This window comes from Gambusia affinis, linkage group LG21, assembly GCF_019740435.1.
Source record: "Gambusia affinis linkage group LG21, SWU_Gaff_1.0, whole genome shotgun sequence".
Lineage (NCBI taxonomy): Eukaryota > Metazoa > Chordata > Actinopteri > Cyprinodontiformes > Poeciliidae > Gambusia > Gambusia affinis.
Genome location: NC_057888.1, coordinates 16,400,962 through 16,428,182, shown reverse-complemented (window position 1 = coordinate 16,428,182; position 27,221 = coordinate 16,400,962). Strand labels below are relative to the sequence as shown.

The window sequence follows — 27,221 nt, the reverse complement described above, 5'->3', positions numbered from 1 at the left end:
ACCTTTGACGGTTCACCGGTGGGGGGGCGGGGCTTAGCCAGCCCAGGTGTTTTTAGTTGGGCTGGTGGCGCACCTGAGGGAGATGAGTGATGGTGGCGTGTGCGAAGCTGCGGTAGCAGCGGAGTTCGAAAAGGAACATTGATTAAAAACGGTGCGGGAAGGCTCTGGATAAAAAGAGTACCTTCACCTCGGGACGGATCCACCCAGAGGGGAGCGTCGGAAGTTTTGGCCGGGAGGAAGTTTGTCTTCATTTGTTTTGATTTGTTTGTTTTTTTGTTGGAAAACCGGCTGGACGCTAGGAATTTTAGCACCGGGGAAGTTACACGCCTGCCAAGACCAACCACCATCGAAATCACCAGAGGTGCGGTTTTCTTTCGTTTAAAAATCATTACGCACTTAAGGTTGCGGCCCCTCTCTCCCGTAATCTGTATAAAAGAAATAAGAACGAGCCAGGGTGAGGGTAGCGGGTCGTAACATGGGTCAGACGTATACACTTGTGCAGTGTTTTAGTGTGTTTTAGCCCATCGTTGGAGCTAATGCATGTGATAATGTGGTCTGCAGGTTGAACCGGTTTAGAGTTGGCCTTTATGCTGCCTTGGCACATACAGATGAGGAGCAAGAAAGCTCAGGCGGTTTCCCGGCCCTTTAAAAGGGCTCCCCGATGGATGTCAAACTCTAGTCCACGGCAATGTCTCAAAATGTCACCGCAATCCACACGCATCCAGGTGCATAAAACGATAACGGGGAGAGAATTTTTCCCTCCAGAGTCCGCAATCACCACCGAGCAGAGAGATATAAATTGGAAAGGTCCAGAGTAAATAACCCAGTTGTACTCTGTGCTCCAGGACGGACAAAAAACATACACTAGCAAACAATCGACATCGCCTTGGGACATGACTGAGTCACACTGAAGCACACAGTGGTCCCCTCACACATACACATGTGCACCCCTGGAAGCATATTTCAGGATTTTCAGGCCACTGACCATACATCCCCTAACCAGAACACCATGTAGCTCTCTGCTCATCCCTGCTCCAGGTCAGCTGCTCTGTGATCATACAGTGCAACATGCGTAATATGCTCTTTGGGTTTGACGGCCAAAGCCTGGATTCACACGCGGCTGGCTGCTTTGTGGCGCTCCCTCACTTTCCCACAGTCCTTTTGTGTCTCTCTTTCCTCCGTTCGAACCCACACTTCCCTTCCTTATGTATTCCCTCGGGTCTCATGTCTACTTGGGAAGTTAAGTTGTTTGCGTTAGATAGGGAAGATTGCGGCTTTGTTGGACCGAGGCTCATTAAATCCCACAGATCTTATCCTAATTGCCTGAGATTTGAGGGGCAAAATCTGCCGAGCACAGCAGGGGGGGAAAAGCTTGTCATTTGAAACAAACAGGGATCCAGCGCGGTTGTACAGAAGGAGCCACCTCTTGTTTTCGTCGCTGCAGAACTCAAGAGAAAACCTCGCACAAGCAAGCAGGACAGCGATGCCAGCAGGTGGACATGCAACCGACTTTCCCCGAACCAGTGAAAAACCTAAGTTTCCACTCGCCGGAAATAATTACAAGAAAGCACAAGAGACGAAGAAGCGACAGCGAAACATCTGGGTTGTGGCTTTAACCTTTTGGTGGTTCCCCGGAATAGTCTACGTTGAGTCTACGTCTCTTGCTCCATCTGCGTCTCAGTGAGCTGCGGAATCAGAGCAGGAAATAATGAACTTGTTTCGTTCATTTTTTAATTTTCTTTTCATTTGGCTCATTCTCATTCTGCTCATGCGTCTGTAAGAGTAAAGGTCAAAATGAACATCTCGGCAATCAAAGCCGAAGAGCCACTCTACCCAGAGCAATATGCATTTCAGTAAAATCGGTTATAAACAGTCTGCTTTGAATCTGTAGCTGCGTGTTCCCCCCGTATCTGGGTGGAAAACGGGAAATTCACAAGGCTTTTACAAAGAGAAAATTTTATATATTGGCCACAAGATCGAGTGAATAGTGTATCTTTATTGATAGTGATTTTCGTTTTGATGTATAAATTGTTTAACATACCTGTATCTTAGTTAATAATATGTGAGTTTATCAGGTAGGTCTAAAATTGGACATTTTCTCTCATTAGGAACCACTACAGACACTTATAGAAAAAGAAATAACTTGGAACAGCATTGAAACAAGGAAATGACAAGCATAGAAAACAGAAGAATATTCTCTATGCTGCTATCCGACTGTTTAGTTTTATTTTGCCATGTATAGAAACTTCTCTGATGTGAGTCTAAGTGTAAAGAAATGAAGAACTTTCTGAGAAACATTAAGTCTTGGGATTTCTTTTGATTTCACTTTTTGTATGATAAGTCTCATTAGTTTAAGCAATTGGGCCAACTTCCTTCCAACATTCACAGTTTGACTTTTAACAAGACTTTATTTGAAGGGGTGTGGATAAATAAGACTGACATAATACTGTTATAAACATGATATGACACCAGTTATGAATATAAGTCTTCATGAATGATTGAGTGTTGTCGTGAAGTGTCATTTGGTAAATAATGACGTGTTTAATGCAAAGTTGTACTAAAACTTGCACTAAAAGTCCATTAAAAGTGTCATTACTTATTGAATACACCTCATGACAACAGTCAAAATCATTCATGAAGAATCCTTCATGTTCGCAACTGGCATTATAGTATGTTTATAATATGTTTATCTTATGCACACCCCTTCAAATAAAGGACTACCAAAACTTTCAGCTTTGTATTGAGATACAATCACACTTTTCATCTGGTACTTTAGGGATCTGCAAACCTTTGATTCCAGAGTCAGAAGTGACTATTTGGCACTGTCAATAAAATATTGCTCTGTTTTGTTTGCGTTATTTTTTTTTTTTGTTCTATACCCCCAAGAAAAACAAAACAAAACAACAACAAAAAAACGAGGACTGGTTGACTAAACTTCGTCTACGAGGGTAAAGATTCGGTCTCCTGTTCCGCAGACACACTGAAAGCCCCTGTGCTCCAGCTGGAGCTGTTGCTCTACAGTACGTCAAAGCCTTTTTTCTTTTTCCCTCAAGTATGCACTCAAGTAATAGCTTTCCTTCAGAAGCTGAGATGTGGCGTTCCTCCATAGTTGGAGCATATAATTTGCACCACCCTTTCTTAAACACAGGGACCGTCGTGTCAAACCAGTGGTACACCAGTCCTACATGCGACATTGAAGAGGCGTTTCAACCACAGTATCCATAACCTTCCACCATCTAAGAATGCATTCTGCCCATTAACCCACTGCACAGCCAGTTATTACTGGAGACCTTTCTTTTTTGTTTGTTGACGGACTTGGAAATTTTCAAAAACGGCCTCCATTAAGAAAACTGATAAGGTCAGAAATCTTTCGGGCGGTGAAGGTAAAATAGAGTCATTCATTGTCAGCGTCTCTTTAGCAGATCCTTTCTCTCGCCTGCTTCTCACATTATCCAGTTCTGAAAGGCAATCAAGAGCTTTGTTTTGTCACAAGTCAGCTATAAAACTTGACATGATGGCAGAGAGAACCTTTAAAGTAAAATGTCTCCTTCTATATTTCCTACGCAGCCTAAGTCATTTCTTGCAGACAGTAAAGTCTGCCGTTATTGTCTCGCTTAACAACCTTTCGAGCAATTTGCCCGGAAGACACAGAGGCTCTGTTGCTTGGTCCGTTAAAAGAAGATCATCAGAATGTCTTTAGGAAAATCAGGAATTAGCTCAAGGTTTTCATAAGTGAAAGAAAAACCAAACTTTTTTTGCTTTGTTTTTGCAGTGCTACTGTAATTTTCACAATGACTAAAATTAAACTGACCTACATTTCTAAATTAAAAAAAAAGTTGTACGTTAAGAGAACGGCGTCTTTTACAGACTCGGAAAATAGTTGACTTTTCTTCGTGGTTGACAGCCGACGCATAGCGACGACTTATTAGCTTATCCGCATCGAACATCTCATACATCTTTCAGGGAGGTGGATAACAGTCAAAGGTAAAACGCTCCCTGGAATACGGCCTCCCTCCACCCCCCCGAAAAATGAGAAAAGCGCATAATGTCTGGGTCAAGAAGCCAAGAGAAAATCTATTGGCAGGAAGGGAGTGAGGGGAGAACAAAGTTGGTTGAGAGAGAGAGGGCGAGGTCTTAAAAGTTTCCAGGCAAATTGCTTCTGAGTCTCCCTTCCCTGAAGGAGCAGGGGATGGAGGAAATTTTCAAGCCCAATTCTTCTTAATCTACAAGGAGACAGATATTGATTATTTCTCTGAAGAAAAAAACAACAAAAAAACACAAACAGCATGAGAAAAAGAGCCTCTGGGTGAACCAAGACTATTCCGTCACAATCAAAACGTATCATTTATCGTTAGCCGGAGAGCCATGTTGGTTATCCCGAACTTCATAAATGCCTGCTGTGAAGGAGATGAGGGGGCGGCGGGGAGGGCCAAATGCATTTTGCAGGCTGACCTAATCAATGGTGTGATTAATGGAGCTAATTTTACCTGGACACTGTGGGTCATTACTTCCTGTTTTCCATCTCGTCCTTCCTGGTGTCTATATAGAGGCCAGCGTGGATAATGTGTTTGCCTCGCTAATGAGAGTCATGCATAGGCAGCGAGGACGGCCGAGGGTTGAAGTCACACAGGACGAGTCATCTGGGACTGCAGAGATGCTCTCTGCTGCAGCCGCTCGTGGCCCCTGCATACCTGTCCACTAACACGATTTAATTTTTCCAGCTGGAGTTTGATTGGCTGGATCGACTGGAGTCTAGCTAATCAGATCTCCTATACATTTTGAAGTTTACTCTTTCAGAATGGTGCACTGTGGGTTTGCCATTTAGCTAATGTTTGTAGCTTCAGCTAAAGCAGACATAGCAAGATATGAGCTCATATGGCCTCATGAGGTACTTTTCTGGTATTCTGCTTTTAAATATTACATGTTTCTATAAAGGATTACTTTTGTTGCCTTTGGGAAATAAGACGTCCTTTAAAATGGCAAAAAAAAAAAAAAAAAAAAGTGCAAAAGCAGTTTGGTTAAGGAGGTCAGCAGAAGGTCAGGTCCACTTTTCCGTAGCCGTCAACTTGACATTTCAGAAAATTTTATCCGACAGCAGCTGCAAGTAAAGCTGACCTTAGCCGTGAGTTCAGTTTCAGCAGTGGGGGCCACTTTTTTATTTATTTATTTATCTTTTGTGATGTTGTTTCGTGTGAATTTTAGCTGCATGGCTGCGGAAGCCACTTGAGACTTCTGCTTGAATAACGCCTAAAGACAAGGGACCTCCTGGAGTTTTTCTCCAGACGCCCACTACAAAGTTCGAACCTCTGACCCTTCGTGCGCCGAAGGAAAATATAACCTCAATTTGTTCAGGAGGTGAAGAGAGAGCGAGGGTATAATTCATCTGAGCTCTATGAGTCTATTAAGCATTGAACAGCCACTTCTAGTCGCCTCACGAAGGGGGATGCTGCTGTACGGTTCCTCGTTTAGCAACGTCGCACTTCAGCAAGGCAGAGAAAAACGCAGCTGATCTTTCGCAGCTTATTGAACACATGCGTTAAAATGAGCTTATCTCAAGTGGGAGAAGTGTTTGCATTAGAGAAGATAGGTAATGTTAGCGATAAAGTCAGTCAGTCTTTGAATGTTAGCTTTGAAGGCTGCCTGAAAGAACAGCTAAAATCTCTGAATTGCTGCCTGAAATGATCTTCAGTTGGGAAAATAAGTTAAACCACAGGGTTGTCCTACGTTTGATGAGTTTTAATTTTACAGAGATGTCCTAAATGCCAACAGAGCCGTAGTTTAGGAAAACAAACAGCACAAGGGAGCAGGAGAAAGTACAGTAAAGAATTATTCCTTTACTTCGTTTAGCTCTTGTCTTAGCTAAACCAATTTCCTTTTGTGAGTCAGTCCATTAGCCCCATACCATTGAAGTTAATGACGCGAACGCGGTATCTAACACAGCGGAGCGGGAGACAGCTGGAGAACGAAAAAAACAAAAAAACAAAACAAAAAACGACTAGCAGGAACATGGTGGGGAGGCTAAACAAAAATGTCACCAACTAAGACAAAACAATAATAATATTCCTGTCAAATATACTTCATGAATATTTCTACAAAAGCGTAATGCGTCTCCTTTGACTGTCTGGGGAATGTACAGTCTGGTCTGGGTATGTTTTCCTAATGCGTGTAGGTGTTTTTCTTAGCGGAGCTCTCCGACACACTAAACAACATTTGGAACCGACAACGAAAATGATTGAGATCGGAAAGCAGATTATTAGCTCGTCTGGTAGAAAAAAAAAAACAAAAACAAGCAGCGGTCTGAAGCGCCATGATTTCGCTGTTTGTGTAATTCATCCCGGCGCATTGCAGGCGGAGAGGAGTCATTGATTCTTTCACCCGACGGCGCTGTGCCGGAACGTCTCCTGCACCTTTAGAGGTTATTTTACCGCTCACAGATTAGAAGATAGTCTATGGAGAGGCAGAGAGAGAGAGAGATGGGGGAGACTCTCTCTGCCTCTGAATGGACATGTGGGAGATTGGTAGATGTCTTTCATCTGTCACGCTTCATATGGTGACATTAACTTTTCTGTTTCATTTTTCAAAAAGTGAATAATCACAGCAGGGCTCCCCCCAGCCCCGGGCTCTTTGAAGGAGTGAAGCTCTGAATGGAGGCACCCACATGAAAGCCTGGCATGCGATCAAACGGTGAATATAATACGCTGGACAGACAGAAAAGTGCATGTTATATCCCAGGTATGGCTGGTTCAGGCGCATGGAAGGGGGCTGAAGGGCTCCCCCTTGATTACCCGTAACCTTTGCCCCTCACCCCGTCAGACGAAAAGTAAAAGCTTGACTGTAGGGATTGCAGGGACAATCATTTCTGTTTTCTATTTAATCCTGGCGAACTTTTCTTTCTGTTCTATTTGTAATTTTTTTTGCCTCACCAGTCGTCGATTCTTGTGCGACAATAATAAGCTGATTAAATGTTACCTAGCAGCCACCACTCTTAATTCTTTTTTAAAACGTGTTTTTATTCTTGGCACGATGCGGCTTTCAATGCTGATGTTTGAAAATCTGTGAGCCAGCCGATGGCGGTGATTGGCTGTACCCCAAAGAGTGGCAGTAAGGAAGACTGTAATTATTAGCTTATGTTGTGGAGCAAAGAAGGTTTTCCACTGTGCGTACGAATGCACACTGTGGCACATTTTGTGTGTTGACTGTTAAAATGAACAGTGTGAGAGCAGGGCCACTGTACAATCATTGTATCAAAAGCACATCTAACGAAACAAGATTATGGTCCATCCTTTTAAGATTTCTTACATTTATTTGCCTACTTTTAAAAAATACCAAAATTTTTTATTTACGCTACCACATATTTTTATTTCACAATTTCTGATGGGACAGTTTTTGCGTTGGACATGTGCGCCGTGTATTTACGATGAAAGACCTCGGAGGGACGGACGAATGGCACAAAGATCAAAGAAACACACAGAGTGTGTTTGAAACGGTTAATGTGGCTTTTACAGACAATGCGTTTTGACGGACCTATATATATTAATATATATATATATATATATATATATATATATATATATATATATATATATATATATAGATGGGCTTCCATTTAATAAGCAGAGCACCGTAAAGAGTCAGGTTAAATGAAAATGCATGACTTATGGTCCCGTGTTAATCATTCAAGCTCTGAGCCAACGACAGCAGGAAGAGGAGGAAGAATGCTGACGAAAATAGCAGCACTGTAAAAAAAATAAATAAATAAAAAGGGAGAAGAGAGAGAGAGAGAGAGCTCCGAAGCCGGTCAGTTTGGTACCGCAGAGAGAAGCACAATGGCATCTGGGAGCACAGAGTTTACCCCAGCCTCTGTTTTTTTGGGAGGCTTACACGATTCTCGCTTGATCCAAACACGAGAAAAAGATTCGTAAACTCATTTTGAATGCCAGTGCAGATTTTAGAACTTCATATCCCTTCAACTGCAAGCCGCCCACCGAGGGCTGTTCAAGCAAATGAGTGCCTAAGCTACACACGTTGACGACTGAGCCCGGAAACAGTGACTGTAATGAGTACACGAACACCCGCTGCAGGGATGAGGGGAGGACACACAATGGGGAAAATCCTCGACAAAAAGCAGCGATCCAAACATAGCTGAGCACATAATACGTTAGGAAGAGGAAATTTTACTGCCAAACATTGCCGTGATGAGACCCTGCAGTTCCACATCACACACACACACATACGTGCACACGCGCGCACACACACACACAAGCCTACGCACGCAGACCACAGTCAGTAACTGTAGCTTGACCTCACGCCCTGTGTTTTCAGTAACTGTGTGTGAACTGTGTCCCCGCAAAGCCAGAATCAACACTCTGCAGCTCCCGTTTCACATTCGGCCCACAGTAAATAAATGCCCTTGCCGCACCGCCGGGATCGCACGTCTAGATCCCGTTTTTTTACATTTATTTTTAAAAAGTTTGTTTGTTTTTTTTAATCACGTCATTCCAAAATAAAACACGGTGCCACACAGCAACACAGGAGGGGCCGCTGAACTCACGGAGCCCGACGGCAACACAATTCTCTGAATCAAACTCTGCTTTTTTTTTTTTTTTTTCTCCGCGCCGACTAAGATTAATCTCTGGAGTTGGGAGTGTACGCGGCGGTTCGAGCCAACAGCCTTTATTTACAGCGAGCCTGGGCTGAGGGAGGGCAGAGTTGAACGTGATCCTGCTCATGCTTTAGCAAAAACAAGGATTTTATTGCACGTCCGAGTGAACAGAGCTGCACATTCCGGATATTTGTCTTGAGATGATGTTTGTCGCTGACAATGTCGCAATCCTTAACCACTCTGTTTGGGAGGAGGGATAGTTTGTTTCCGGTAGTTGCATTGCAATTAGGAAGGTTGCTGGTTCAGTTACAGCTTCCACATATCGATGCACAAAGGCACTAACCAGCCTGCCGGTGTATCAATATGTCTGTAGGGTAAGGCACTTCCAGTGGTCAGTATGACTGCAAAAGCCCAACAAACGTTCAATCCATTGAAGTACTGTTTGCCTGCACGATGCTACTCTAGTTGTACCCAATTGGATTAAAGTCTGAACTTTGACTGGGCCATTTTAACAAATTTGTACGCCTCGATCTGAACCAGCTGCTTACAGCTGTTGACGGGTTTTATTCCAGAATTGGATGGTCGTGGTTTGGTAAGAATCTCCTTAATTTCTAAAACATTTAATAATTTTTCTGCTGCAGTTTTTCTTGGTCATCATGATGCTGATCCTCCGACCTCTAAGTATTAAATAGACACAGATGGATTGTATTTTATAATTGGGTAACTTCTGAAGGGAACCTAAACAGAGTTTTGACTTCTGGATGACCCTTGTTGCAGGCCGAGCTACTCAAGCTGGAAACCGGCAGAGTCCGAGCGATCGGCGCATTCCTCTACATGAACAGGTCTCCTGTCATAAAGACAGATCACACAGCTGCCTTCCTGCTGCACAAACGGTGAGATTGGAGGCCAGTTCTCATCATATATTGATCAGTTTATTCATTCAGTCAGAACATGATTTCTTTTTTTTTCGAGATGTCCCACAGTCTTACACAAAGAAACCGTTGTGAGACATCCAACTGGACCATAAAAAACTAAGGAAAAAAACAAGAAAAAAAAAAAGAACAGAATGTGAGCATGAAAATGGACACACATTCAAAGACTGCTCGCCGACTACCGAGGCCAATTCGACTTGCCGATCATCCGATTTCCTGATTATATCCCAAAAGGTACCACTTGAATATTTTTTTTCTCCTTTTTTTTAATTCTTTTTTTTTTATATATATATATCTCATTGTACCTAGAAAAGGGGGTAGGCATGGGAACTGGGACACACTGAAAAGGTACAAAAATAACAGCATTTTCAAGAGAAAAAGTTCCTTCAAAGACGACGGGTTCTGAAGCCACACGGAGCAGAACCGGCCGTTTGTACAGTAAATGCTTGCATGCACGTTGACACAGGCACTGATCTCGACTTGTCTCGCTTCACGGGGCCCTACGCTACGAGACAAAAAAAAAAAAAACAAAAAAAAAAAAAAGCATTCTGGGAACTCTGAGCTCTCGTAAAACAAGGCAGTCAACTTTTCTAGATTTTTTTTTCGTGTGTGTGTTTGTGTTTTCTGTCCACACATGACCTCACAGAACAACCACTGAGAAAGAAACACGTCATCAAACCGAAAGGGACAAATTCAGTGAGGCGGAGGCTGCCGGTTCAGCCTGTTTTTGTCATGTAGAAGAAATAAAAAAAACCCAAAAACAGTAACATATATCTTAACACACAGAAATAGTGGCTTTACTCCATAACCTTCCAACAATACATTACTTGCAATACAGGGTGAACCTACTGTATATTGTAGTCCAGAATAGCTCAGCAAACCAGTGCCGATTATTCTGCGTAGTGTAATAAAATCCAGAAAATACCAATCGCGAGAAGCACTTATTTCAGCTCCTTTACAAAGAAACAAACAAACAAAAAATTAAAATAAAAGCAACATACAAATAAAAGAAAAAAAAAACAGAGAAAAACCGAGGAACAGTAAAACCAAGCACAAGTTGTATGCTTTATATTTAAGGCGAGTTAAAATATTGCAGAATAATTTGGCCCCTGTGTCTCAAACAGACTGCCACAACAGTCAGAGCTCCCCGACTCTCAATCGCTGCAAGGATCCAGAGAAGGGAAATGAGAACGAAAAGAAGTAAAATAAAAACAAAACCAAAAAGAAAAAGAAAGAAAAGAAACAATAAAAATGTGATCCTCTTTGGAAAGAAATTAACTTGTTTTGGTTTCGTTTGGTCTCAGGAGTTTGTTAAAGGGACAGCTGAGGACTTTCATTCTTGGATTAAATCTATTTTCCCTCAATTACAAATTAAGAAACGGAAACAAAGGAAGGCGTTTGATGATTGGTAATAAGGTGATAAAGTCCTTGAAGGGGGGATGATTTGAGTGGGCCATCAAGAGAATAAAAAATAGCTATTTTTCCCCCAACAACCTGATATGAGAGATGACGATGCAGTGTCCCGCCGTAGAAGTCCTCCCTCTGACTGAAAGCAGATGGGTCAGAAAAATTCAACAAAAAGGGACGGGATAGGAAGTCAAGTTTCAGAAATACAAAGTGATGCTGACCCTCTAGCGTCTTCTTGTTCTTCGTCTTTTTTTTTTTTTTTTTTAACGTCTGGGGACGAAAGCTCTGTTCTGGCAAAGATCCCTCTCCTGCTCCCCGTGTTGTTAAAAAGGCCGGGGGCTAACAAAGTCAGCGTTAGGTTCTGGGATCTCCTGAATCGCAGTCAGAATGTCTTGGCCGTTCCCGCAGGTCTGAACAAAAGAATCAGACCGCCAGAGAGACGAAGGGAGGCATGGCTGTGGTTTGTACTAAAGCGCTCCAGAGTCAGCTGTCCTCCTTTTTGGAAAAGCGACGGCTGTTGTCCTGTTTCCGTGTTTTTTTTCTTCTTTTTTTTTTGTTGTTGTTTTTTTTTGTTCTGTTTTGTTTTTCTCCCTCCAAGCGTCTCACCACCTCGCCCGCCCCCGGCTCCCTATAGTCTCTCTCCGCGGCTCAGACCCATTCCTGCATGGAGCGTTTGCAGTACAGTATGTGGCGCGGCGTGCCCTTCCTTTTGAACTGCACCACAGTGTAGACCAGGACCAGCAGGCACAGCGCCAGCACGCATGGGATGACGATGGCTATGGCCTTCACCGTGCTGGCCTCGTTGTCCAGCTCGATCACCACGTCCGAGTTGCCGTCGTCGGCCGGCTGGCGCCCGGGGTCCCTGGGCATCCGGTCGCAGCCCATGAAGTCCTTGACGAATGAGCGCGGGTATCCCGGCTCCACCCGCAGTAACTGGTTGTTGAACTTCCAGTACTCCTTTCCTTTATAGAAGTAGGTGAAACCTGACGGGGAAAGAATTTTAAAATAAATATAAATATACGCACAAAATCATGAGTTCCAAGTCACTAATAAATCAATCTGATATACATCATTTGTTGCTTCTTTGAAAACATCTCAACAAACAGACAATATGGCTGACACTACATGCTTGATGTAGGAAAAACTCAAAACGGATTTACGAAAAAGTCACAGATTGCATATTTGAAATCAAGTGACTATTCTGATATCAAAACTCGGATTGTTTTCCTCATCTGTGAACATATGTTTACATGCCTCCAGGTGGATGAAGAAAAAAAACAACAAAACACTCTTCAGTGTGGAGTTTATTACTGTAGGAAGTACACTCAGATTTAGATACAGACATTGAAGAAAAAAATAAGATGTAGCTAGCAATTCAAAGTGAAACTGTCTTTATGTGTGGAGTTAATTAAGAGAGTGACAGAGAGCAAGTCTTGAAGCAAGAAAGCGAGACGTTACTCCGTAACACCCTTTGTGTGTCAAAGAACATGCTATATTTCACAAATGTTGGCAGCCTTGTAATAATCTATTATCTGTAATGTAGGATGCTAAACACAATTTAAAATGTCGACGCTACAGTGTCCTTAGCTTTGTATTAAATTTGACTGCTCTCTCTCGCAGTGGAGATATCGTCGCCTCTGGTAGCATTATCAACAATTGATGACCGCTCACAGCTGGGAGGCTTGAAAAAACAATTCTTCAAAAGAAACCAGAATTGGCTAAAATTGCTATAGAAATGCAAGCTTTCCAAAAATAGGCAACAAAAAAACTGATTGGTGGATCTTTAGCCTTACCTCTCTCTCTGTACATATATAAATTATAACCAAGGTAAACTCTTTACTTGACAAAGCAGACGCCCAAAACAGTTTCCAACACATTGTGCATTGTTCTATCTTTGTTTTCTGTCTTTCAGCCCTCCTGCTTTGTAAAGCGGTCCTTACTGTCCCTCAGGTTTAATTATTTTGGTCATAAATGCTAATATATAGTCAAGCTGAAGCCAGAACCGTCAGGAAGACTCACACAAGACAGCATATAATGTTACTTTCTTTCCCTTTGGTGATCAAAAAATGCATAATCTAGAGTTGAAAATTTCAAGACGTCTACATCGCTACTGCTACATATCAACATTTGATGAAAGGTTCTGGGTTTTGGGCTGACACTGAATTAAGTCTCTAAAATGCTTGTGTGTTGTTTATTAAAGCTGAGTCCAAAAGCATGGCTGAAACTTGAAGTTCTCCTCGTTCTCTCTGGCCTCCTTTACACTTTTTGCTTGGCCATTTATTATTCATGCACACAATTTCTTGGGGAAGATGAGGGGAGAAATGGCCTAAATTTCAGGCAAGGAAGTGCCTGGGCTTATTTAATCGCTTGTTAGATGGAGACGTTCCTGGTGAAGCAGTGAAGAAGCATGGGGTGAGCTTTTTAAAGATTGATTTCGGAGCGAGACAAAAATGATCAAACGCGCAAAGAAGAGGAAGAGCTGCAGATATAACATCAAACACATCTTATTTAACCAGCACAATGTCCGACATTCAAGGCTAACCACGGTAACGCTGATAAAACGGCCACTGAACTGCTGAAACTTCCTGAGTGGAACTGAAGCTCCAAACTTTTCACAAATCAACCTGACAGTCATTGTCTAGCACACAAGGTAGACATAAAGTATATTTTTACCAAACCAAACATCAAGTACAGAACAACAGTAAGCAGCTAACTTAGTAAATAACTAGCCTAGCAAAAAGAAGAGCGGTTTTAGTTTGCCTTCTCAGCCGTCTCGCTTGGTTCAGCGCTTCTCTCCTCACAGATGAGGATGGTTTATAACATACCGCCAAACTGGTGGATTACAGTTTGACATTACGGCCAAAAGTTAGCAATGCTGAGTCCACGCTTCCAGCGAGTAATCGTTTCTCAATATGCAAGAGTCCAGACCCTCTGTACGAAGCAAAGCATAGAACAAGGGGCTGATTTTCACAAGAGTGGGTTCTCAGTCTAAAATCAAAGTATTGCCAAAATGACAGACAAGCACTTTGAGTAAACCTTGACTAGCTAGCTAATAGCCACTAACAATGCTAATGTTTTTCTTCACAGCTTCCTATAACTAAAGGGTTTTGTTCTTTCTGATATGAATTTGGTGACCTCTTCCTAAAAATCTAAAAAAATAAGAAAGTCTGACCTCAATAATCCTACATTCAACAAAGATTTTTTGACACAGTTTGAGATCCGGGGAACATTTGTTCCTTCGGTGAAAACCTTAAGTACAGCTAAGATGCAAAAAGTTTGAAAACACTTTGAGAATACCATACCTGGCTAACCATTTGTCATAAAAATTATTACAGTTAACAACGTAGCTTCCTAGTGGAGCTAAGCTTTCATTTCATTTTTTTAAAAATTGGGTCTAAAAATACCTAGACTCAATATCTCAACACTGAACAGAAGGTCTTTAAAATATCTATGAAGCCATTATTTTATTCATGATATCCCATCAACTGAGAATTTCAGTGTTTTATCATTAGGTCCATCTTAGAGTTAGTCAAACATAAAAACTGCAACGTACAGACAGATTCCCTGACAGAACTGCCAGTTTTTCTCTGTCTGCAAAAAATGATGATTTAAAAAAAAAAGAAGAAATTACTTTGTTCTAGGACAGTAGCTACCAAAGACTCACATAAATGCTGTTTGGTATTCATGCAAGATGTAATCTGGTCAAACCTACTGTGGGATACAGCTAGGTCAACAATGACCTCAAGCCCTGAAAGCCTGCTGCCTCACTCATGTTATCAATGGCTCCAGCATAGACATGATGCCTATTTGGGTCAACTGCGTCAACGTGATCCTTGACACACGGTATCCGCAATCAGCCAGACGGGCTAATATACGCACGCCGGCACAATGACGGGCAAAAACGCACACACGTATACGTCTGCTGGATACAAATCTACCCTTCACGCTCCGATAGATACCTGCTACATGACCTCGCTAGGACACACACGCGGCCAAAGATCTGGCGGCAGATCCTCGCCGCAGATGGGCTGAGGTTTCAACACCACCTGCTCTGCTTTTTCCAACTGTGCCGCTGCCAACGCCACACACCAAACCCACCTGGCATAACATCCACAGCAAAAGCTTTCCCCTTTTCCTAAGGTTATTTTACGGGCCTATAGGTGAGCTCAGTGAGAGTTAAGACATTCCACCTCCACACCGCTGAAGAGGGCCAGTTGGCTCAAACCAGTGCCCAGCGGGGATCTTGTCCTTTCTACTTTCCGTAGCTCTGCTCCAACTGGGTCTCGCTGCAGTATGGGCTGATTATGAAACAATTTCCCTTCGACGCCATCAACAAACAAAGGCAGGCTTTTTGCGGGATAAAGTTACGTTAAACTGTTTGCCATGTGCAAACAGTGTCTAGCTCTACTGATGTTACATGAAAGTGTGCCACCAGCTAAAAATCAGCGGGTAGCTGGGGCAAATTTCAATCAATCCTAGCCTGGTTTAGCTCCCATGTGCCGGCGATCAGCCAGAATCGATGCTGCCTGGCACATGACTGAACCGTATTAGGGTTGACAGAGATCGTACCATGGGCTTTGTCGACGAAGGCCCCCTGTGGTGAAGCGGGGACCCCCTTCCACACTGAGATGGGCTTTGGATAGCCAGGGTCCATGGTTCTCTTCTCCTCGTTGTAGCGCCAGTACCTAAACAGAAACAAATGATGAGCCACAGGAGGACAAAGCAGAAGCTGGCAAATATACAGTTTAAACTGACAACAGATGGTGGAATATTGTCCTAACACATGTTGGGTTAAAGAGTTATTCCATCCGAATGCATTTCAAAGACAGTTTTGAATATTCTCCGTCTTTACAAACACATCTATTCTTGATCTTTTTTTTTTTTCTGCTTTCTCCAACGTTCCCCACCTGTCTCCTTTGAAGAAATAGGTCTTGGCCACGTCCTCCCACCACACGGCCGTCTCGATGCTCTGGGACGGCATGCCGTGGCTGAACTGGGTGATGTCCCTGGGGTAGTCGGGCTCCAACTTCGTGTCCTTGTACACCCAGAATTGCTTTCCTGCGTATCAGGAACAAACGGAAGGAATGAATAATTAAAAGCGAGGCAAAACATTAGCCAAGAGCAGGGAAAGCTTCATAGCAAACTTTAGGGAATAATCTGCTGCTTTGAGTTACTCTTTTGGATCTGGATTTTTACCCAATTTATAGCAGGTGCTACTCTGGATTAAACACACAAGGATGAGAATAATGAGTAAAATTGCTTTGCTTTCACTATCCTATCAAGTATTGCTGTCATCCCTTTTGGTCGAACACCTTTTCCCACCACACTTTGCCCTTCTTCCTGTTAAGTAATTGGGTTAAGCAGCACATTTTTGACACAGTGTGACCCCAGGAAATGCATTTCTGCATCACTGGAGGAGTTGAAGGCTGGGCCAGGAAGAGGCTCTAGTGGGGGGAGGTGGATGTTTCCAGAGAAAAAGAAAAGCACATTCCTGTCAACACTGGGAGTAAAAATGTGATATCGAAAACCTTTACACATTTATTGGTCTTTCTCCTCACAGTTTTGTTTCATCTCAGCTCAAGAGAAGTCCAAATGGAATGTTTTTGTTTTTTTTCCCCTCCACGTTTTATCACTTCGCCCTGCTTCTTGAGGAGTAATTAGGTTGAAGCGCACACGTTCCGACAGCTGAGCGGTTGCTTGTGGTTTTTACAGTTTGATTAATATTTCAAGGCATGACACGTCTAAGCCAAAGAAAACAGAAGACAAATAGGAGTGTGCAAACTGAGGTTATTGCACCTTTATCCCTTGCTAGTTTCCAAATAAACACCAGTGACTGAATGAGATTAGTGGACATCCTAAACCTTTGCAAGCTCAGCATTAAAATGGCCTGAGCACCTTTACTTAGACATGCAGAAAGTCAGGCAAAATCCTAGTATTCAGAACGTTTCACTGTTATTATAAAGACTACAAAAATGTGGATTCATCCTGGAAAACCTACATTTGCACTTAGAGGGTTTACATGGAAGGAGATGTAGGACAGGGTGTTGCTTGAATATTAATGGGGAAGAATAGACTCCCATTGGAAAGGAAATTCCTGTCATTTCATGTTTTCCTCATACGGTTCGACGCTTGTTGTGGGTCACGCTTCCTCTGACTCTAACACACCACACCCTGAGGTTAATGGAGTCTCCCCCCTTTACCTCCCAAAAGCAATGAGTTCAAGCTGATTCAAACACTCCTCCTCAAAACAGATAAGATTATTTTTCTCTCTCTCAATAAACCCAACGTGAAATATGAGTTTCCTCCTTAGTTTTGGTAATTTTTTAAAAATGGGAGCCGACTTGAATCAGCCACAGTGGAGTCGAGATGCGTCTTCGAAGTCGTGAGGGTTGCTTTGATGTTGTGTTGACTCAGGCCAGTGACTAATTTCCCCTGCTTGAGCTTAGCTCTGAACGGAGAGTGTAATGCGTAAGGAAGATGTCTCACAAACACTCATTAACACTCCTCGAATCGTCCCATGTTTTGCCGAATTACAACCACAAAGTTTTTTCGAGTTTTATTGGGTTTATTATAAGGAAACATTATAAAACATTTGTTCACCAATCACCTCCAGGCAGACAGGAAGCTGGAGAAATTTAAGGATGTTTTCTGGGGAAAATCTCCATGTACTATTTAATTGAGGCAAAAATAGAAAGAGTATGGCAAACCTACTGAAATATTGATGTCAAGTCAAATATGGGGAAGGACAAAAATTATCTGTCATTTGTACAGGGCTGCAAGTCAGTAGGAAGAGTACTCTGAATGTGTCTGCTATCTAAAGTTTAGCAGTTTCCAATCTTAGTCTTTACAAGAAATAAAATAGAGGAAGTAGTAAAAAAAACAACTGAGGAAGGACTAGTTGTGATTTTGTGCTTTCAGGATTATTATTAGTGATTATTAGCCAGCTAAACCTTGGTCATGATCACAACATGTGCCTCTGCCCTTAGTAACATGAACAGATGCTAAGTTCTTTGCGAATAATATGTGCCAGAGTGTTTATTTCATACAAACTATTTCACAGCGGTATATGGCCTGGTAGACATGAATGGGAGTAAATAAGTCCGATGGTGTTCTCTCTCTCCACTCTGGGGGATTTATAATGTAATGTGTGTTCTATATAGCAGTTTATGAGAGTCACAGATGCAGCATTTCTTTTCAGCAGGTTAGGAATAAATGATATAAAACTACTTCAACTCATCAATTGTAGAAGTTGGAATAAAAAGTCCTCACAGTGGGTGTGAACGTTTGGTAACAAGACGGACTAGACGACGTTTCCTCAGCCCTCAGCCACACTGTTTCTTACTTTGCAATCAATTTAGGGATATCTAAACCTGCCTGCATAGTTGTAAGGTAATATATTTGGGTTATTGTTATACCACTTGTCATGATTCTTCAGCAGAGTCACATAAATGTACTACACAGCTCAGGATTTTTTATGCTTATTCTGCAGAGTCTTTCAATGTGTCCAGAAAATCCATGGCAACATGAATTAGACGGTGACCAAGACGTACCTGCTACAAAAGCAAGATGCATATGTATGCAAAGGCGCACTTATGCAAGGCCTGTTTCTACTGTATCACATCAAGTACGACTGAAAAAAAAAAAAAGGTAAACAGGAAAGCAATGACTCAACAAATGGCAGAGCATTTCCCTGTAGCAAAGAGCAACGCATGCCGTTTCTAGGTTTAGACCAGTGGTGTTAACTGGGATGCTTTTAATGCACACAGACGTCCAGGACCTCAATGATACCCAGACTTCTGGAGTCTGGGTTTTTGGGGAGAATTTATGAGACTTAAGAGCTGCATTTTACCTTCCCCCCCCTGAATTCTCCAAAATGTGGACAGAATAAGATTGTGTGTTGCACGACTTTAAATGAAAAATGGCATACTGTTCATTTGTATTTACTAAATCCATCCAGTCAGGCAGCACGCAGAGTGAAGTCTAAGTTGCAGGGATTGCAGCCGTAGTCTAGTATTTCCAGGAATTGTTTGGGGTTGAAAATAGAAATTCCGCCGAGAGAGGATTTGTAGTTTTCATCCCAGCAAACTTTAATGGCTTGTCTGCATCTCCTTGCATCACACCACCACCCTTCTTTCTTTCTTTTTATCCTTCCTATCTTCTTCTGTGAAGTGTGTGCAAATACACAGACTGCCAAGTTTGTTTGACGTTTCTTTCAAGTGTCGTCTTGGCTCTTGACATAATTGGCTTCAAAGCTCTTTTGGTCTACATTTAAATATGTAAAAAAAAAAAAAAATCACACAAGCATAAAAAAACCCCCACTCAAATCATGCATCATTAAAACGTAGCTTGCAGTAAAGATTCTGGGAATCAACAGCGATTTCCTAAAGCAATCCAAACGGGGGGATTTTTAGCTACGATTGATGATTTTTACTGAATATACAGTTTATTTCCACGAGCAGCACCAGAGGATATGCATTATGTACAATCAGATGTGTGGGATTATGTCGGAATATTCCAACTAAGCTAAACGATCTTTTAATCTTCCCCAGATTCACAATAAAATCTTGTAGCGATTTGAGCGAGCGGATAAAAACGTCTTCCTTCTTGCAAATGTAAGCGCTCATAGAAAATTCTTGCAGAATATTGGAAGCAAGGGGTATACGAGCTTAGAACAAAAGAAAACAAACACAGCACTCCCATGTAAACAGATCTTGAGGTAAAGCTTGCAGACACAATATTTGCGTCAAAGTTTAGGATCAAAGCTTTCTGAGAAACGCTCCCCACGGGAGAGGAACAGTGAGGAGCTACATGATGAAGGCAGAGATGAGTGGCGCTGGTGAGTGAACGATGCCTCACCTTTGAAAAAGACGAACTTGCCCTCGCTGTTCTCGTAGACGGCGTCTATCTTTGATGGCAGCCCCTTCCAGAACACGCTGATGAGCATGGGGAATCCCGGCAATACAGAGTTGTCTCTCATCCGCCAAACCCAGTGGTCCTGAGATGAAAGAAGAAGATGTCGTTAGAGTAGTAAAGTGGAATTTTTAGGAATACTGTCTTTATATTCAAAGGTAGAAAAGGTAACATTTGTAAGACTAAGAGGTTCTTAATTATTCTGCCCGTTTAGCAAAAGGCAAAACATCATATCTTTAAGACTTTAAGACTCTTTAAGCAGGTAATTTAGTAAATTTTTCTACATGAGACGATTATCTAGGCGTGGATTCACACAAGCTCTTTTTAGTCTGCTTGGGGAAGTGGGAATGCACAATCAAAATCTGATGCAAACTCTGGTCTTACTAAAAACTTAGGTGTCGGTTGGATTAAAGCGAGTTCTGGTGTGGTTTGGTGTGGTTCCAACTAAAAGCAGGAAGCAAAGTATAGCACAGGGTATTCTGGAAAAATACAACCAAAACAAACACGAGAGTCTTGTGCTAACGAGAAAAATCACTCCGGGTCTTTTGCCAAAGACAAAAGAGAAATCCTACAGGCACTAATGTCAGGCACAACTCCATTTTTGTTTGCATTTTGTGAAAAACAATGTTGCACGCATGCCTTCTTCTGAGGTTTACATGTTGTCTCCTTCAGTGGTTCTCGGTGTAGCACCACCGCTGGCGAGGAGGTGAACAGGTTTTCTTACAGGGTTGGCTCCGTTTCACACACTGTGGTGTGAACGTGAACCGCACCAGCTGAAGAATCAATCAGATCCAGTTTTGACATACATTTTTAGCCTACGTTTTTTAATCATTCAATACTTGCACTAGAGGTTTACAGCTGCAGTTCAGATTCTTTAAGAAAAATTACTTTCACCAATAAGAGGCAACTGAGCAGGCTGCTAACTTTAGCATCTTTAGTGGTAACGGTTAGCCAGTCACAGTTTTACAGCCATGCTATTAAATGGTTTATTTCTAGTCCATTACCCTGTTACTGTTTCGTTTCTCTGCTGGCTATGCTGAGAATAAAGGCCTTTCACAACCACTTCTTGGTCAGTCTAACTGCTAATTTTACACGCCTGCTTCATCAAACAACTCCAAAACTTTTTCCTCCTTTATTTCAAAACAGGAATTTCAAACACAGATACTATATGTTAATTTTAAAGCACCTGCCTCCACATCTGTGGTCAATATTTACAGCTAAGACAGCAACTATACTTTACTTTGAAAAAAAATATGTATATAGATTGTTACTCTTGCACCACAACAAACTATAAAAAATATTCACTGTCACTCAGCTGCGACCAGGTTTTACTCTCTTATACTTGATCTGTCACTAAGCACTCATACATGTACAGTTGGCATGCTGAATTTCATCTGATAAATATAGAAAAATCAATTATTAATCCAGGTTCTGTTACAGATTCTTGATTTCACTGTCCACACTGCTCCGATGCAAAACGACCCAAAGAAACAGGAGCTTTGTGTATTGTAACCTATTTGGCGCTGAATTCTAGGCAAATGTTTGCTTTGCTCTGCTTAAACAACAGAACCTGCTATCACTGATCAACTCTGGCTTGCCTGCTTTGACAGCTGTTATGCCTCAAAAGACACACTTCCTCAGGTTTCCTGGGAATGCCTCCTTTACACACGCAGACGTTGAAGAACACACTGGGAAAACCATCACGTATCTGGGGGCGAAACGATAGCCGGCGGCTTTATGAGGGTCTGATTTCCTCTGGGGGCGGCAGGGGGACATGAGTAGCCAAGTGGAAGGTGTGTCCTTTTGATGTTGGGCGAAACTTGATGACAGAGGGCGCCGGGGCAGACCCAGCTGCGAAAGCCATTAGAGCCTGGCGAGATGTCCCACCCCCTTTTGGCGATGAACGGCCAATTGAAGGTGCTCCGCGCTCGGCCCCAGCAGCCTGACCTCGTAGACGCCGAGAGACGCAGCGAGGGAGAGAAGACGACTCATCCTCGCAGCCTGCCTCTTTCACAGTCAAAGCAGAACTGACTATTCATGAAACGCGCCTTGCCCCGCTCTCTTTCTCTCTTCGTCTAATCCAATTGTTTCACTGGGACTGCACTCTCCCTGGACTCTGTCTCCTTTTTCTTTTTCATTTCCCCTTTGTCTCTCGATTCCGCCTATCTCCCCCTTGCTATGCCTGCTGCCTCCATAGATTTTTAACAGTGCAGCATTTTTCCTCTGTGCGAGGTCTGCCCGGTAATTGAAAACAGTTCAAACTGAGAAATCTAACCCCTTTGAATGCTTCTGACTGTAGAAAGGGCACACTCCCTCTCTGAAAATAAAGCTTGCACAAGCAGACATCCCTTACAGAAAAATAAGGGATGTCTGCAGACTTGAGAAAGACTTGAAAAATAAGCAAGAAATTTCAGCTTTTGGTTCATGTATGTTTTTTGAAAGTGCTTTCACCCGGGCTAGATTACCACATGTTCTCGATCAGTGAGATAAATTAACTATATCCGCCAACAAGGAAAAAAAAATGTACACAAACTGCAGAAAGCGTTATCAGACTGCAGATGACTTCAGCGCTTTGCAAAGCCAAAATCAATACAGCACAGCGCATTATTGCACAGAATGAGGTGCGGCGCATTTCTGATTACCAGAACTGTGGTTGGAAGCCGTAACAGTGACATAAAGCCCCGTTGCGACCACCACTGAAATCGATCCCAACGTGCGTCCTCGCCTGGCATGAATGTGTCTGAGGAAAGAGGTGAAAACGTCGTTCACCGTTGTGTCAGGACTATAATGGTTTAATGCTGCTTTGTCCTTCGCACAACATAAATGCTTAAAAAAACCATTCAAACAGATGAAGATAAAATTTTAAACCAAGGATAAAATATCTACCACCTTTTTTGACCCAAATTAACTGAACATGTACTGAAACATGTACTGTAGATGGTAATTACACTGGCTGTGACTGATGCTACCAGCTTATCAGAAAATCAAAAATCTTATATTTTGCCAATTTGTGAATACCCCAGCCTGTTCAATCAAGCTGCTGGAGGATGAGAGAGAGAGCAAATGTTTTTGCCGATAACAGGAAGGTTGTAACAACTACAGCAAATTCATAGCCTGGTATTGAAGTTTTATATTTTAACCCAATTGCTAATGTGCGTCTGTGACGTATGTAATGGTCCCGTTCGATGCTATGAACACTGTAACCATCTGCGAAGAGAGAATTACTGAGCCAATTGAGATGGTTGTTGAAGTTGATTCGATACTTGGAGGCGTGGCAGACGTGGACTGAATGGCGTTGTTCACTTCCTGCGATGTCATTGCTAAAACTACAGGCAGACTACAATTCAAGAACAGCACAGAAAATCAACATCGTCGTTTACAACTTCTTCTGTTCGCTGATTGGCTGGGTTAAACGGAGCTACTTAGCTCAATGGGAGAAATCCCAGACGGGAAGGCAATGACCAGTTTTGCTCTGTTTTATCTTTTTGAGCTTTCATCTTATGCAACATACCAGTGGCAGACTTTTTCTGATGTACACCCACAGAGCCTGCTCTTTCTGTAGTAATAACTCTGCTTTTTGTATTTTCCATACAGTACAAACAATAACGCAAATGAGTAACTCACCTACTGGCCATGAATTCCTATGAAGCTTTCAGCAATGAAAGCTTCATTACATCTAATGTCCTTTCTATTTAGACTCTAACCAAACCTGTGAAAGTGTCTGGGTCTAAGTTGTCACACCTCAATCAGAAACAGCTACACTTTTAGATAGTTGCTAAAGAAGCTGGGGCATACATGTTATAGATACTGTTTCAAAAAAAACCCTAATGGGATGACTGGCTTTTATCGTGGTTTTCCATCTCCGTCTTTGCAAAGTCGGGAAAAGAGAAAAACACTACAAAGACGTGGCTACTGTGTTCTCATTATTGGACGTGGGAGTCAGAGCATGTTCAGACATCACCAACCCTAAGCTGCAAGAGACCCCCCCCTGGCATCCCACAATCCCCTGCTCTATAATTGTCCTTATAAATGACTGCTGAGAATATATAATGTATGTCCTGATCTAGTCTAAGGGGCTCATTTAAGAGATTTTATGCTTCGTAGAGATCTGGGTCATTGAATGCAACCTCAACTCAATCTCTAGCAACAGCAGCCTGAGGTTATTACAACATGCATCGATGGATGAATATTACAAAAGCTTTCTATAAGCTACTGAACCTGTAGATTTTATTTCCTTTGCTTTCTTTTTAATATAACCACATCCCAACATGTGGTTATTATGTGGGTATATAAGCAACATCCCCTAATCGGCAGGAAATGAACAAGTTGGTGATGTTTTTGTTCCCTTTGTGGAAAACAAACCTTCAACTATGTTTGTTTATTTAGAATTTGGCATATTATACATGTACAAAAAATTTATATTTTGGCTGACATTACATGTACTTGCTGATCAAGACCTGTACTGGTGTCAGAACAAAATAGATCTATTTTATAAAAACTTTTTTTTTTTCATACTTTAAACTTCAGACTGAAAGTGATGTTTGAATCGTTTATGCATAATTAGCAATAAAATCTTATTAAATGAAGAAACTGAATTGTTTGTATTAGCAATGTGTCTTCCAAATATTTATTTGCATTAGTACCTACTACAGAATGGGACAATTTTTTTATTCAATTACCCGAGTAATAGTTTGAATAATTAATAGATTACATGATAGTTTACATTTTTAGTAACATTTTTAGGACATATACTTTGGTGATAATTCTGTCATTTTGTGTTCTGTTCAGAACTACTACCTCTACTGAGAAACTTCTGACACATTTAATTGTTTTAAAAAAGCTAAGTTTACAATATTGGGTGGCATGTTTATGCTGAAGTCCTTAAAAAACAATAACTGGGTAAAATTGGAAATGGAAATCAATATCAGTCTATGAAAGCCTGAATGTTACATCATTACTTATTTCAAAGTGTTGAATCTCCAAATGTTATTTGGGAAATATTTCCATAATTATATAAAAAGAAAACAGCTGGTTTATTTGGTTGGTAAAGCAAATAGATTAACGTAATCAAATAGCACGAGATAAGGGTTGATTTTAAAATAAATGTTAAAATCATTTTCCTGTATCACTTTGGAGAATTTACAGCGTTTAATTATAAAATCATTAAAATGGTCGAAATAAGTGTGATGACCCATGGAAGCAAAGTACTGGCACATTTGCATTTTTATGTTTAGCAATATTTGACGAGATAAACTTGCGTTTATTGCCCTCCAGCTCCCATCTTTTTATCAAGAAAACGATAATCTGCTGATTATTAAGAGCAGAGATTAATAGGGCAAAACGTGAGAAGATGTCAACCATAATTTGTTGACAAATAATTACATTTGAGAACATAACAAAATCGAAGCAATGTAACTTTCTGCAGGGTTTCATTCATCTTGTCGGCTTTTTGTTCCATCAAGAAGATATTAAAGCTTAGAGGAAAGTATGTTGTAGCAAATGTTTGACCCAAATCTCCAAATCCCCCGTATGGATTTTCTGGCTCTACGAACTGACAAGATATCAGTGAGCCATAAACCCAAAATCCAAACTTCAATAATAATGTCTGCGACTCTACATCCAAGTTTCACAGCAGCAAGACAAAAAAAAACAAAAAAAAACCCTGATGGAGTCCTGGAAACTTTTGCGTCTGGTTGGAGTCAGACGGCGTGGCACGGCGGTGCAGCACATCTGTGGAACAGCTGCAGGGAGCTTGGTTGCAATTAATGCAGAAGAAAAGAACTGGTCATGTATGAATCTATGCATATGGATAAAAGTTTGTCCTACCCCCCCCCAATTCCGCTGGGAAACCATATGGTTTGGGAGTTCATTGGGAGTGGGAACGGGAATAGCTGAAGAGATAAAGCTGGTACCTCTGCAATTTTAATAGGACATTAACTGGAGATGCCGAATCCAGACCGTCATCGGTGAACCTTCGCTGACCCGTTGTCGCCTTGCTCCAAAGAAAAATAGCCGACCATAAAACTGCCGCCCACGCCGGCGTGACGGCCGGCCTGTAGGTTCAGATTAACACACCTCGTGTAAATTAGGCCTGAGCACGGATAGATGGGAGAGCTGGAGCCACATTTCATCCAACTGCACACTTATTGCACACCTTGCGAATGTGCTGGCACACTATCAATATTTCCACTATTTGCCACATGTTGAGGAGCCTGGCTGTTTGCCACTGTCAACAGAGATATACGACATATCGGCAATAACATCGGGTGATTATGTGAACTTACCTGGGCTAAATACAAATCCAAAAATTTGAACATAATGTATAAATTTCTCTACATTTAAGTTGGTGTGTCAAAATTTGATTGTTTGTGTGATTTGTGAAAAAGTTTTGCAAGCGACAAATTTCCACATGGCTGTAGTTACAAAATCTGGTAGATGTTGATCTAATCCTGGAAAATGAATAAGATCAAGACAAGACATACTGACATAATTAACACCAAGAGGATCAACTTTTGGTAGGGATTTTGCGTGTGCAGGTTTTAGCTAATCCTTAGCTTTTCATGCTGTCGCTGCTTATCGTGATCGCCTACAGAGGCCCATCGCAGTACAGATTATGACCTTCATGTTGCGTCTGCTTCTGCTACGCTTCCACATGTGGATCATTTGAGTATTAAGGCAAAAATGTAACCTTTGTTTCCAGAAACGGCAACGTCCAATCTCCGGTTTCCCTGTTTCGAAGTGCCGAGGGGCCGCCTCAGGTGCAACTCGCTGATATTTCTAACTCTGCGAGGTTCAAATGTTGGAGCAGAGGGAAAACTGGCTCATCATTCTAAAGTACATACAGCTATTATCCTGGCACATTAAGAGGAAATGTTCTATTTATGTGTAAATGACTGTAATGTTAATAGGCTCTGAAGTGCGTTCAAAGGGAGAAAACAATCAAGTGAAAATAACACCCACAGTTACGAGTCAATACGGCTGTGTTCATTAGAGCTACACTGCGAAGGAAGCTCTTTTAGCGTGGGGGAAATTTTCCCTTTTTTTTGCCTTCTTTGTTCCGAAAATGCAGTTGTGCACATTCAAACGGAGCTACAACTCATGCATCCTCCTAATAAAACATGTCCGACGTGACTTAAACACGCAGAAGGTCAGAGTGGAAGTGAAAACACAATACATGTCAACTTGAGTGAAAAAGTTGCATTTGTTTCTTACAAAAAGCCGTTTTTTGCCTATTAGAAAAGCTTTGCAGCTTTCAGAGTATTTGCACCAGATGAACTCTGAAAGTTCCCAAGCATCTGCAGTCTGCACCTACTGCTAAGATCTCTGCTGTAATGACTTGGCGGAGGCTGCAATCCAGTCTTATAAAACAA

At 41.8% G+C, this 27,221-nt stretch overlaps 1 protein-coding gene across 4 annotated transcripts in view; it reads right to left on the bottom strand.

The window, feature by feature from the left end:
- Positions 1-8,609: 8,609 nt before the first annotated feature.
- The window catches only part of LOC122824055 (matrix metalloproteinase-16-like), a 74,929-nt gene continuing 56,317 nt past the window's right edge, over positions 8,610-27,221 (bottom strand). For all 4 annotated transcript variants that reach the window (XM_044104244.1, XM_044104248.1, XM_044104245.1 and 1 more), the window contains 4 exons: positions 19,798-19,936; positions 15,849-15,999; positions 15,511-15,626; positions 8,610-11,924 (listed from right to left, as the gene is read on the bottom strand). In XM_044104244.1, coding sequence (XP_043960179.1) covers positions 11,590-11,924; positions 15,511-15,626; positions 15,849-15,999; positions 19,798-19,936 — 741 coding nt within the window. In that variant the 3' untranslated portion in view covers positions 8,610-11,589. The remainder of the gene's footprint in view (positions 11,925-15,510; positions 15,627-15,848; positions 16,000-19,797; positions 19,937-27,221) is intronic.